Source organism: Platalea leucorodia (genome assembly GCF_965183815.1).
Source record: "Platalea leucorodia genome assembly, chromosome: 1".
In the NCBI taxonomy this organism is placed as follows: domain Eukaryota; kingdom Metazoa; phylum Chordata; class Aves; order Pelecaniformes; family Threskiornithidae; genus Platalea; species Platalea leucorodia.
Genome location: NC_138823.1, coordinates 50546827 through 50559648, shown reverse-complemented (window position 1 = coordinate 50559648; position 12822 = coordinate 50546827). Strand labels below are relative to the sequence as shown.

At 39.5% G+C, this 12822-nt stretch overlaps 1 protein-coding gene across 1 annotated transcript in view; it reads left to right on the top strand.

Annotated features, from left to right (window-relative positions):
* The window catches only part of TAF4B (TATA-box binding protein associated factor 4b), a gene marked incomplete at both ends in the record, with an annotated part of 75179 nt that overhangs the window by 57416 nt on the left and 4941 nt on the right, over positions 1-12822 (top strand). Inside the window, one exon of the mRNA XM_082321789.1 lies at positions 6022-6141. Within this exon, the coding sequence (XP_082177915.1) occupies positions 6022-6141 (120 nt within the window). The remainder of the gene's footprint in view (positions 1-6021; positions 6142-12822) is intronic.

Below are 12822 nucleotides of genomic sequence, written 5' to 3'. Positions count from 1 at the left end.
TCACAGTTGCCTTGACTTACTTTGAATTTTAATATTCATTAATTTATTGTTTAATTTCTTTATTGTGGAAGTTGAAAGAATCAGGGGCTTCTGCCTTTTTTGTATGCTTATATTCCTTGCTTTTTTCCCCCCTCAAGTCTTACACAAATTCTTGTTCATCTACTTTTAGTGCTTTTATTACTCCTGATGTACTTATTGCTGGATAACACACATAACCCTTAGGCATACATTAACTTGTCTTCAGCCTTCCCTGGTTTCCTTTCCTGCCAGTTCTTCTGTTACTTTAAATATTTATTTAATCTGTCCCATACTGTGTCAGCCTACAATGTCATATGTGGAAACATCCGCACTTTTTTCTTGATATTAAACTCAGTATCTTGTACATATGCTTTTTAGTCTTTCCCTTATATTAATTATAACCAAGTCCAGAATTGTGGTGTTCAGCTTCCCCATCTGTCTTACCAGCATTTCTTCTGAGCTCATTTACATCCACACAGCTGTATTTATTTGTTATTGCATTGCTGAGACTATTTTTGGTGGTTTGTTTGTTTTTTTTTTTTTTTTCCCTAAACTTAAGTTCCTAGCACTTAAATCTGAGAAGTGGAGAAAAGAAATCTCTCTTCATTTATTTCCTAGTACTTTACATATTGAAGCTCCTGCAGAAGTAGGCAGTGGTATGAGTTTCTTGAGATGCATGTCATCTGCGAGCATCGTGCTGGACAAGTGCCACCTGTTTGGCTTTTCTTTAACTGCAGCCCTGTTACTGCTCTGTGAGCCCTGGCTAATACAGATGCTTAATTTCTTGTCTCTACCTTTAGGGAAATCTTCCCTGGTAAAATTATTCTTGAGGATAATGAAAACATGAGGGTTTTCATTACTCCTTTTCGAAGGTGAACTTTTATTCAGCTAGGTAGCTCTTGTTTCCCCCCTTTGATAATACAGCCACCTGCTGCTGTACACATCATGAATTAGCTGGTGTGAATTAGTTGACTTTATTTGTAGTAGAGTATACTCTTTCCTTTCTTCAGTTGTGTTTAAGGGATTCTTCCTTGCAATGTTTAGGGAAAATCTTGCAAGATTTGCGCAACTTGAATTATCAGAGCTCTGATAACGCTAACAACCACATATCATGTACTTTGTAACTGAGAGGGTTTAAAACTTGCAGTATTGCTTTAAAAAAAAGTCTTGGCGTCTCATAGCTGAAGTACTTCTTGTCTTCTTATGCAACTTGAAATTTAATTTTTAATATTAAAATGTCACAAAAATGTCATTGGTGTAGTAATAAAAATAGATTTTGCATATTTTCTGAAATGTGGAGTATGAGACATGAGTGAGATAGAATTTCTGTGAGCAGGAAAAGAAATATTTTTCTCAGTAGAGGATTGAGTGAAGAACAGAGAGGTCAATTTTAAAACCTTTCATTTTGTGTGATTACAGCCATGCTGCAAATGCCATTTCACTATAAGGGAGGACTTTAAAACATACCTTATTTCTTGATTTGTGCTGCAGGTCAGATTAACTAAAATGGTTATTGTGTCACCCTAGAGATTCCTGCTTGCTGCAAGACCAGACTTTAAACCCTATTTTTATTATTAAAAAGGCCAGCAGCAACAAAGACTATTTTACAAGTTCTGAGACGTTTTCATAGCAATTTGATCTTTATACACAGGTTTTTAGAACTCTCTGTACTGCAATTCTTAGTGATGTAAAAATCAGAAAAGGGGGAGAAGGAGCATGAACATTGATTTGCCTCTTGCCTGGAGACTGTCCCCTCTCAGTGCCCTTCTTGAGGAATGAATTTTGAACAGAACATGTGTTGGACTCCCGTGTCATGGAACAGCAACATCTTTCAGCAGATGAAGTAGGTCAGGTTGAGGGGAAACCTCCTAGTTTGTGGGTGCGATGTATGGTGCAGGTTCCCTCTGCTCCTCTTGAATTGCCATTACACACCTCTATCTTGAAGGGAAAAAAATCATCTGCTTTCGAGATGCAAACCTGGGTATGACAGTTCCTATTTGTATTCTATTTTAGTCAGAGACACCGGTATTAGTAAAACTGGGCCCTAGAAGGGGAACAATACTAGATGCAGCTTCTTTATGTTATATTTTAATAAAGTGTATATACTACTTTTGCTGTCTTTCGCTTGCTGCAGTGATCTTTCCGCCGTAACTTGCGTGCTACAAAACTGTCTGTTAAAGAAAGATTTGACTCAACGTAGTTACCTCTTGTTCTTTCCTAATCTTGCTTAGGAAAATCCAGCGCTAGTTAGCCAGCCAGTATCCTCAGGTATCCCTTGATGTTATCTGCCTGTCTTCTCCTTATCCTGTGCTTTTAACTGTTCGCACAATGTTTGGACATTTAATCTCACAATTTTTAATGGAACAAAACTTGATGAAGAGATGATTTTGCTGGCTTCAGCAGGGTAATTTGGATGCCTGCCCATATCGCTTAATGGGGATCTGTTGAGTCCATTATGGAGATTGAGTGTTTAAATTCATTTGTCTTAATTATGTTCTCAGAAAAATCCCCGAGATGTCTAGAATGCAACAAGACTATGAATTCTTTTTTTCTTCTGCTCCAAAACCCTGGTGAGATTCTGCCTGATCCTTTGACTGGTTACAAGGTGGAATATGTACAGGGGAGAGTACATGATGGTAATGATATGCATTCCTGGCATTGTCTTGGGAACTGCGTGGTCAAAGATGCATCAGTTCTGCTTCTACAAAGGGCATCTTTTTCATACTGTCCACCAAGTGTCATCCTGTGGTGGGGTTTCTGCCAGCACTGCCCTCCAGCAGCAGTGCTCGCTCCTGCAGGGCGTCTGTGTCGACGGCATGCTTTGTCAGCTTGAATCGCATGGGGTAAATGGTGATGGTACCCAGTCCTCAGCCAGAGCAGCATTCTGGTACTCCACCCAGAGGCACTCAACCCGCCCAGTCCCTTCCACGCTGTGCTGATGCCAACCCAAAGCCCCCTCAGTATTTAATTCATAGCTCTGCCTCTTGTGCTCGGTCTTTGCCATGGCTGCCCATCAACATCAGCTGTAAAAAGGAGAGGGGGTCTTATTTCAATGCTGCTTCAAGCCAGTGACCAAATGTTCAGCAGCCACCTGTTTTTGACATGTCTGACTGCAGTGAAGCTGGTTTGTAAGTGTTTTGTAGGGTTGAGGGAGAGGGGGGGATATGTTTTCTAATGAATCCCAGGATGGGAAGCACAAGGTTAGTCTAATAAAGGCTTTTTTTTTTTTTGTTTTAAGTTTAATGGTTTTAAAAGTCCTTTTCATTTTAAGTGTAATGATTCTTAAAATAAAGCAAATCACCTTTCCCCTTCTGATTTTCTTTGCCACTGGAGCCTTTTGGGATTTAATCTGCCCCCAGAGGGATGCCATGTGCATGGCATGTTGTAATGCCTCTATCTCATGGCAAGAAGACTGTGGTGTACACACGGCTGCCACGACGGCTGAACTACATTGCTAGCAGGGAGGTGTACTTCTGTGGGGGTGCTCCGTAGCTGCCTGTAAGTGAGGGTGGCTCCAGGCGTTGGGAGGCCTGGGCAGCTGGGGCTGGAAGTCAGCACGTGCCTCTGCCAAAGAATCTCAGCGTTTTATTGCTCCCACTTAATCCAGGGAGTAATGAAGATGTCACATAGTTTCTAAGCCTCAGTGTTCCACAGAGTTTGTGAAGTTTCGAGTTACTTTTTTGGATTTAGTCTCATTTCCCCCCATTCCTGATTGGTTGCAATGTGTTCCTGAATATTAATATACATATTTAAGACTGAGATTAAAGGGAAGTTTATCTTAAACATCTTATGCAAGTAGGCCAGCTGGAGGTCATGGTAGACAATTGCAGAACTCTAATTTTCAAGTTTAAGGGACATAAAACCTTACAGTCTCTAAAATATTCTTCGAAGCAATACTATATACTTTGAAAAAGACAAACAAGTAAAACCACATTCAGAACCGAAGTAGTTCTGATAAATACAGTTATAAATGTTTACACTGCACACAAAAGCAACTGTGTGTGGTAAGTGAGCGATGGTATCTAGTGTTGAAGAAGTACTACTACATTTCTGTAAGGAAAAGCCTACGTAGTGTGATCAAAGCTGACTTGCAAATGGTGGTGTTTTCATAACTGAAACATTTGTCTCATCTAAAAAAAAAAAAAAACAAAACCAAAAACAAACAAAAAAAAACCCCAAACCCCCAACCAACTACTTTCAACATATATATGTCAAAGTCTTGCATTCCTTGATTTCTGTTGAAAAATCTGGAGCATGTGTATAGTTTGAGTCTGACAGGACAGGATGTCCTTTTAGGAATCTTGCACTGAAATACTGTTTTTCATTAAATAGCCTAGCTGGCTGCAATACTTGATCTGAAGCTGCTAGCATCACTAAAGTAAGAACAAGTCTACTGATCTGAAGTAAAATAACAGACTTGCCAAAAAAAAACCAAACCAAAAAACCAAACCCTAAAAACCAACCCAAACAAAAAACGAAACTCCCAACAACAAAAAAAAAGCTGCCCCCCTGCCCCCAAACCCCATGGTATTTGTGGTGGGGTTTTTTTTGTTGTTTGTTTGTTTGTTTTGTTTTTTTTTTGTCATTGTGGATTCTTACTTAAGTAGTAGCAAGTGGGGGAGTAATGCTGTGTAGGTGCTACAAGCTCAGTTCTTAACCAGCTGAATTTCTCTTCTCCAAGTGGGATCTGAAAGCTGGAAAAGCAAGCAAAACCACAATGTATTGCAAGCTTAGTGAGCAAAATATCTGGACTGACTGAATGAGGAATTCCAATTATTTTTTTTTTAATGATTTGTGGGGTTGAGGGAAGGGAGGAGAGTTGGATGCTTTGGTACCATGATATGGCTGTACTTTCGTTAAAGACATGGACATGCATGAGCGTAGAGAATTCCCATCCAAACAGATTTTGTAAGTCCTGGGATTGCGGAGAGCACAGGCTAAGGAGCTGTTCTAGTTGCATGTGGGATCATTTAAGGATTAATACCAAACCTAGAGCTTCGTGTTTAAGGACAAACTCAACTTGAGTAAATAGAAAAGCTTCCTTCTCTATAGAGAGAGCGAGCACTCCCCTCCACCCATGCTCCAAGTTGGACAGCTGGTGAATCTGAAAGCAGTGTAGTTGCATGAGCAAGGCGGCCAGTCGAGGCTAGTAAGCCTATTAGCAGGCTTGACTGGGTTGAGCTCCAGAGTAGCTGGCATCTATGGTTATCGAGTACAGTAAAGTAGTATGTACCTCAAAATGCAGAGATAATTTCTTTTTTTTTTTTTTTTTTTTTTTAATCCTCTGGACTATGGGTTTCTCTCCCATCCCAAGTTTACCTAACCCAGGTAGAGGTTGTTTCTAAGGATTTCTTTGTGTTGAACAGTTTTTGGAGGTGAGTGGAAATAAATATATGCAGTGTATCTCTAACTTGCTTCAGATATGCCTGAAGATTCGAATATGTACTGGGAAAAGAAAGAACATCAGTGAACTGACAGCATCCTGTTCAGTTGGATAATAAGATGTTTCAGAATGGCAATATTGAGTGCTGCGTTTAGGTCATACAGCGTGAAGAAATTAAGTGTCTTGCTTTGCAGTCATGAATTGAGATTTTGAATTAAGAATATGCCCAATTTGCAGAATTCAGCAACTTCAACTTTTAATACTAATGCGGCTTCATAAACCAGTTCTGATCAATATTTTCTCTTAATCAGAAATGGCAAAGCTTATGAGCCGAGGAACCAGCAGCAAGGCTCCTGTGAAGGCTGCGGTGATACCACAATGTGGTCTCCATAAAAATTGTTACTTACACAGTGCTATCTATAGGGCCGTTAGCGTTTCGAGGCTCTAAGTGTGACTGAGTATTGGAATCTGTCAAAAGTGTCCAGAAAGACAGGAAAAGATGCTGTGAAATAGATTGTTTCAGTAGGTACTGCAGAGCTGTCTGAAGCTGCCATAAAGAGAACGAGACCTTTAAGATACTGTATATCATAATTAATGTAGGTGTTTTCTTTTTAAATTAGATGCAACAATTGGAGTTAGCACAAATGCAACAAAGAGAAGCCAACCTCACAGCTTTGGCAGCCATTGGACCAAGGAAGAAAAGACCGTTGGATTCATCAAGTGTTGGATCTGGGCTGGAGGTACGGAGATGATTTGCATGTTGTTGTATCTTCATACTGAATTATTTTTATCCTTCTCTGTAGGAAGAAGTGAGAATTCTCTTACAGTACATAACCAGCCATTTCATGTAAGAAAACTAGTTCACATGTTAGATACTTGAAAGGATTGTTTCTCGTAAATTTGATGGGGACATTTAGTCCTGTGTTATAGGAAGAACTGTGGATAAGAGCCCTGTGTGTAAAGGATTGAATGAAATGATGGCTCAGAGAAACTTCCATCTGCAGTGGAGGGTAACGAAGCTGTGGTGATCTTCCACAGCAGCTAGTTGTCATGGCCCCTCAGTTGAACTCCTGATGGCTGTTTTGGATGGCTTTTGAAATGGCTCGTACTTTGACATTTGGCTGCGGACTTTTTTCCATGCGCGATGCATAAGGACTCTTTTCAAATATACTGTGAGTTCGCCTTGGCTAGATTTCCCAAATAAGCAATAAATAAATAAATAAAGCTAGACCATTCAGTTCCTGCAACGAGCCAGATCACCTTTTCTGTCTGATGGTGTGTTTTAAAAGTGCCTCGAAGGTGCTTTTAACAAATCTTGGTCTGAACAAATCTCTTAATGTGCTGGAGATTAACTGTTTCTGGGACCTGGGAAGCTTATGGGGCTGCAGAAGTTCTTTCCAAGGAGACTGACAGCCTACTTCTGTTAGAGATCATCTTGGCCGGAGATGGGAGAAATGTGTTGCAGGCTGTAATTCAAGCGTTGTTGCCCATTTTGCCCCACTTTCTCATGAAGCCTCAACGCCACTCAAGTGAACGGCTGGTTGGCTTGTGACCCAAGCACAGGGAACAAAAGCCTGGAAAGTAACTCTTGTGTGGAGGAAGTGGTGGTAAAGTTGTCCTTACTGATAAACCTTCAGTCTTCTTCATTCTTGTGGCCTAGGAAGCTTAAATAAATACTAGGATTGAAAATACTCTGGCATTTTTGCATACTGGCATCTGGAAGGACCTTGTATAAAGCTCAGTTATTTGCAATGTAACTGAGACAGTGATGGCATCTGTCCTGTGGGCTTTCCCTCAGCCTGGACTGTGACAAGAGACTGCTCTAAGGAGGTGAGGTAGACTTGTTTCTTGGATTTTTTTTTTTTCCCCTGGTGTGGAGACACAATTGAATGCTCCCTGTTTACTGCAAGTGAAGTGGAGGAATCTGTATCTAAACAAACTGCAGAAAGCAGCGTTCCCAGCTTTTGAGCAGCTATTCTTCACTTCTTTGAAGTTTTTTAATGCACTTTCACATGAAGCTGAAGGTATAGTTATTTTTTTTATAATACCACTGGAAAAACTTGAAAAAATGAGTCTAGCACAAGAACAGTTTTCCCCATCCTTTTCTCCTCTTCCCCCAAGCTTCTATCAAGTAACTATTCCTGTTCTTCGTAGTGGTTTTCTGTAATTATTGCCAGATTTGTTTCTGAATATTTAACAAGTCTGCCTGTTAGGTACTTTTCAGTTATTTCTCATCGTCTGTGATGTGTCTGCTTTATTAAAAGCTTCATGAGATTGTGCCAAAGTGAGACAGATAACAGTGTTGCTATTGAAAGGTGGTGATCCATTATTTACATTGCCAGTTTAAAAGGACATGGACATAACGTGCCTAAAACTGACCATAAACCTTGATAGTTTTTCATTGTCACAAATTTACCTGCTGTATTTTAAGATGCTTCTCATATAGGTTGCCTTACTAGACTGAGTTGTAAGGGCAGTAGGTGAAAGTAATTCTGCCAGTGAAACTACATTTGTTTCTTGCATGGAATCTTTCATTCCAGTGCCTAGTATTTAGGCTTCGTGCTACCAGAAAGCAATTCTCTGCGGACCTTTTTCCTTTTTTGTGAAATTATGCAGGGTAGCAGTCTTGAGAAGGATGTTTAGACTCAGACGTTTCAGTGTCCCAATATATCTAAGCAGGATTTATAAAAGGGTTAAGACTTCTCATATAGAATAAAGAATGGTTTTGACAAACATTCTGTAGTTCAAGAAGCAGAACATTTGTAATATATTCATGATAACGTGGCAAAACATCCTGAGCAGTAAACAACATTCCATTCTTCAGAGATGAAAGGAGGTCTTTGAAACTGAAAGCAAGTACAATATGGCCTTAGGCTGATACACATTTGGGCATCTTTAAAATCATCTTTTTGGGCAACCTGTCTGAGAATAATTTAAACAGGCAGGATGTACTTTCTCATTTCAAATTGCAAATACAGACAGCTTTACTCTCAAATAATCTTAAATGTCAGAACTTCCTGACTATGCAGTGGCAAGGAGTAAATCTGTGCATAATACTCCTGCGACCATTTTTTTTTTTTTTTTTTAAAGCCTAATATCTTGGTAGACAGGTATGATGGAAGAAGTTATTCCTGAATATGAATGATCCTTCAACAGTATTGAATGAAATCACTGATGCTAACTGCATTAAGTTTTTTAACTAAGACTTCAGCTTTCCTTGAATAATGTTCTTTGTATAATGTTTATGTCTCTTATGTCCGTGTTAGAGCAAAGTTAATTCTGTTCAGCTTCTTTTTATCATTGCCTACTGCAATAATTAAAGGAAAGGAATTGTTTCAAGCCATTATTGATGTAAACTGAAGCCCTGAGGTATTTGGGGAGACAGGGAAGAAATAATCAGTTACAGTATGTATTAAAAAAGTGAAACTCTGTAAGCAAATTTGTTACATATTTGTCTTTCTTTATTCAGTACCAAAATGTAATGGGTACTGGAAGAGCTCAGCAGTCTGGGTTGGTATGGATCTACTACCTTCTGTTGCAGTAACAGTAAGTGTGAAGGGCTAAAAACAGCATTTTGTTAGCATCCCGTGTTTCCTTTCTCCACATATGAGCATCTGTGTTTAATTGGGATGGTTATTCAACCCTAGGTATCTGTTTCTCCATGCTCTGCCACCTGGCTTTGCACCTCTTCCAGAAAGTCTTTTTCCTGGGATAGTCGAATGCCTGATTCCTCCCATCTTCTGCTCTGAAATTCTGCTTTCTTTACTTGGTCTTTTAAGGAGACCTATTATGGATTATTTTAATCTGGGAACTAGAACATGTGGTGACATGAGCATGTGCTTTACAGCTAGAAGCCTGGTTACCAACAGCTACATCATCTCATAGTGTGGCAGATATCAAATAAAGAAAGAGGGGTGTCTTATCTTGGACCTAAAAGCAATATAAAAAGAGTAAACTATATCTTACTGTGATTATTGCTTAGGTATCGCTGAACTTGAAATAGCAGTAGGGGCAAATCCATGATGATCATGGAATTAAACAATAAGGCTAATGCTCTAGGCCTAATTAAAAAAAAAAAAAAAAGAAAAAAGAAAAAAAAGACATCAGTATAATGGGAATTCTTTTCCCCTTCTCATTGGAAACACTCGTTTGGGTAGTTTTGCATGTTCTCTTCACTGCAACTTAACATTTGAATAGTATTGTTCAGAAAGAGTAATTTGAGAAAGCCCTGGTAAGAAAATCTCTCTATTGTGAGAATGTGTTAATTGGTGCTGCTTGTATTCTAGAGGTGGTAATATCTTCATCTCTCTCACTCTGGTCCCTCTGGACACTTTTGGATACAATGAGGGGGAGAGGATTTGATTCATATGTGGTTTTGGGTTTGTGTATTTGTTACCCACCTTTTCTCCTCCCTCAGTTTGGGGGCATGTGGTGAACAGTAATGAATTAAAGGGTGGGAAGAATTGAAAAATACCTCATCTTGTGAAGGGAAAACACTTCTAAAACAAATCAGAAAAAAAGTAAACTTGAAGCCACAGACTTATTTTCCCGATTCTGTGTTCTGTTCCATATTTTTTATTGGTTGGTAACATGCCCCATAGTATTTTCAATGCTGAGAAATAGTCAAGGATTATTTTGGATTAAGTTTTACTGCTTTTCTGATGGCAAAGCTATTTTGGAAGCAACTTTGTCTCATTCTCACTTGAACCGGAGTCTTAGAAGTTTGAAAACTCTTGCAGATATTTAAAGCTTTTTTCTGTGAGGAAACAGGCTGCAGTTCTAAGTCCTTAATCTTTCGTTCCCTCTATCCAAAGGTGTCCTGGGTCCAAGGTTGTCTTTGGCCTTGAACTGAGAGCAGTATATTTGTGTAGTGTCACGCAGCAGGAAGGAGAAAAAGTACGTATGTCTTTGAAAGTTGAGTTAGGAGATTGGCTGTTACTCTTACGATCAACTTCTGAAGACTGTTTGGACCATTCTTCTACTTTATACAGGAAAACTTAGTTGGATGCCTGCACTTCTGTGTAATTTTTTTTGGGACACTGCTTGCTTCTCATCCTTTTTCTGGCTCAATGATAACACATTACCTACTTGGAAGTGATGCAGTCTGTCTTGCCCCGACGTGCTGTTGGTGGTGTGTCCTTCACTTGCCTCCTTCCAGGTTGGTCACATTGACTGACTCAGGGGTGAATCTTGTGTCTTTTCATTCTTTTTGCCTGATCCAATGGCAAAGGAGATTTCCTCCTTCCAGGTACTGTTTGTGGCTGTTCTGTCCACCGCCAAGACTGGCTGCTCTGTTGGTAAGTGTGGGTCTTGCCTTGCCACCTGTAGTGTAGCTCTGCTGTGGAAACTTAGGCTACTGCAGCTAGTTGCTACAGAAGTAAATGATGCTGCTGAATGTCAGTGCAGAGATATTCAAGTACTTTCTTTCTGTCAAACTCTTAGCTCTGGCCAACATGCGTAAAATAATGTGATGCTTCCAGGGTGATGCACATCTTCTAACACAGCAGTCCACAAATAAGCTTGTATTCTCCTTCTGGGAAGAAGTTTGGCAAGAAGAAATGGGAGAAATATCTTGTTTACCACACTGGTCATTGTTCCATTTTTAGTATTGATTGTGAGTGGAGAAAACAAGTTGATTGTGTTCTCTTTTAGGGCAAGGTCTCTGCCACATCTGATCATTGTTAGTGGAACTTAAGCTTACCCTTCTTGCTTTACAGCTTAGAATGCTGGTATGCATGTTGATCAAACATATTCGGTATGTGGTGCATGTTTAAGCTTTGGAAATGCTTTTTAGGCTGACCTGGGAAGAACAAAGCTTTTAAGCAACAAGTCCTTTTCTGCAGAATGAAAGAAAATCCCAACTCTTCCAAATGTTTGGAGGAGAGAGGTGTTTTGGTTTTTCCACTGTGTGGCAATCAAATCACTCCCATTTTTTTGCTGTTTGCAGGATGGATGTGTGGTAGTTAAGAGGTATCTGGCTTTAACACTCTTATAAGCTGTAGCTGCAGAAGTTACTGCCACCTTTCCGGCCACAAGCTCTTCTGATGAGAGGACACGCTAGCACAATTCATCAACTTCAGTATCAGTGTTAAGGATGTGACTGTGTCTAAATTGTGAATTAAATGCAGAAGCTGGCTCTGTAGCGAATGGATGATAGGTTTGCTGCTCTCTGTATATCCATGAGGTGCAGAGAGGCTGCTGGGTGGTGCTTGGCATTGGTACATGATAGTCTGCTAAAGTATTTTCTTAAAAGCTGCAGAAAATGAATTTAAAAGCAATCACTTTAAATTGGACCTATACTACTTGCATGTAAGTAGGTGTTCAGAGCCAGACTACAAAATCTATTTCTACACTTGAGGGGTTTCCCTCTCTCTGTGTCTCTCTCTGTCTCTACCACCCCTTCCCCCAGCCCATTTTGAGATTTAGGTCTGAAGTGATACAGGAGGGTTTTTCTTTTTTCTCCTTTGCATATGCTTAACATATGTAGACTCTTGATTTCAGTTTCTGGTTCTTATTCAGGATGTTGGGACAATTGAAGAGTCTACAGCGTGGTCATACCTTTGGGGAAGAGGGGAACTAAAAGTGTTACTGCGATTATAAAATATGGTTTCAGCATCTTACTTATCTGCTGCAAGACCTAAGCACAGCCCTGTCAGCTAGAGAGTTTCAATTTCAGCGCTGAATTTCCTGGCTGCTGTCAGTCCAGGCCATATACTTGATGTGAATTTTTTCCCATGTAAATAGTCAAAAATATTCTCGACTGTCACTCACACACTTCAGAAATACAGTTCATTGGTCCACATTGTGCCTTCTCTGTGCTAGAGATGAACTTAATTCTTCTTATGTGTGAAAGATATCTGCAATTTAAATGACTAATTGCATTGTAGCTTTAGGCTGAACATATTGGTAATGCGCAAATGTTGATGACATGTGAAGGGTCAAGAGATTTATAATTTAGTTGACAATACATTGCTTAAAATGATGTGGCAAAGAGCCAGAAAATTTCAGCTTAATAATTGTCTATTAACTAACATGACATATTTGTATAGTATTCATTACCTCCAGGTACAGATTAAGCATCTGATGTAGCCATACGAAGTGACATGCGTACATGAATCTTGGGCATAATAGTGAATAAACTGACATTACATTCACAGTAATTTGTTTCAATATGTAAAACATGTTGTTGCCTACATTTGAAAGGACTTGTAGGAATGTTGCAATGAAATCTGAGGAAAAATACATAGTTGACTAGCGTTCTCTATAGATCTGACGGCTTTGTGAGGCTTCTTTGTAGACTACGGATAACATCAGAAATATACATATTTGTTTTCAGCTGCATGAGAAGCAGCCTGGAAACAGAGATGTAAGCCTTTCAGACGTTGGCTTGATCTACCCTAATGGTCTTTTAAGTTTTAAAA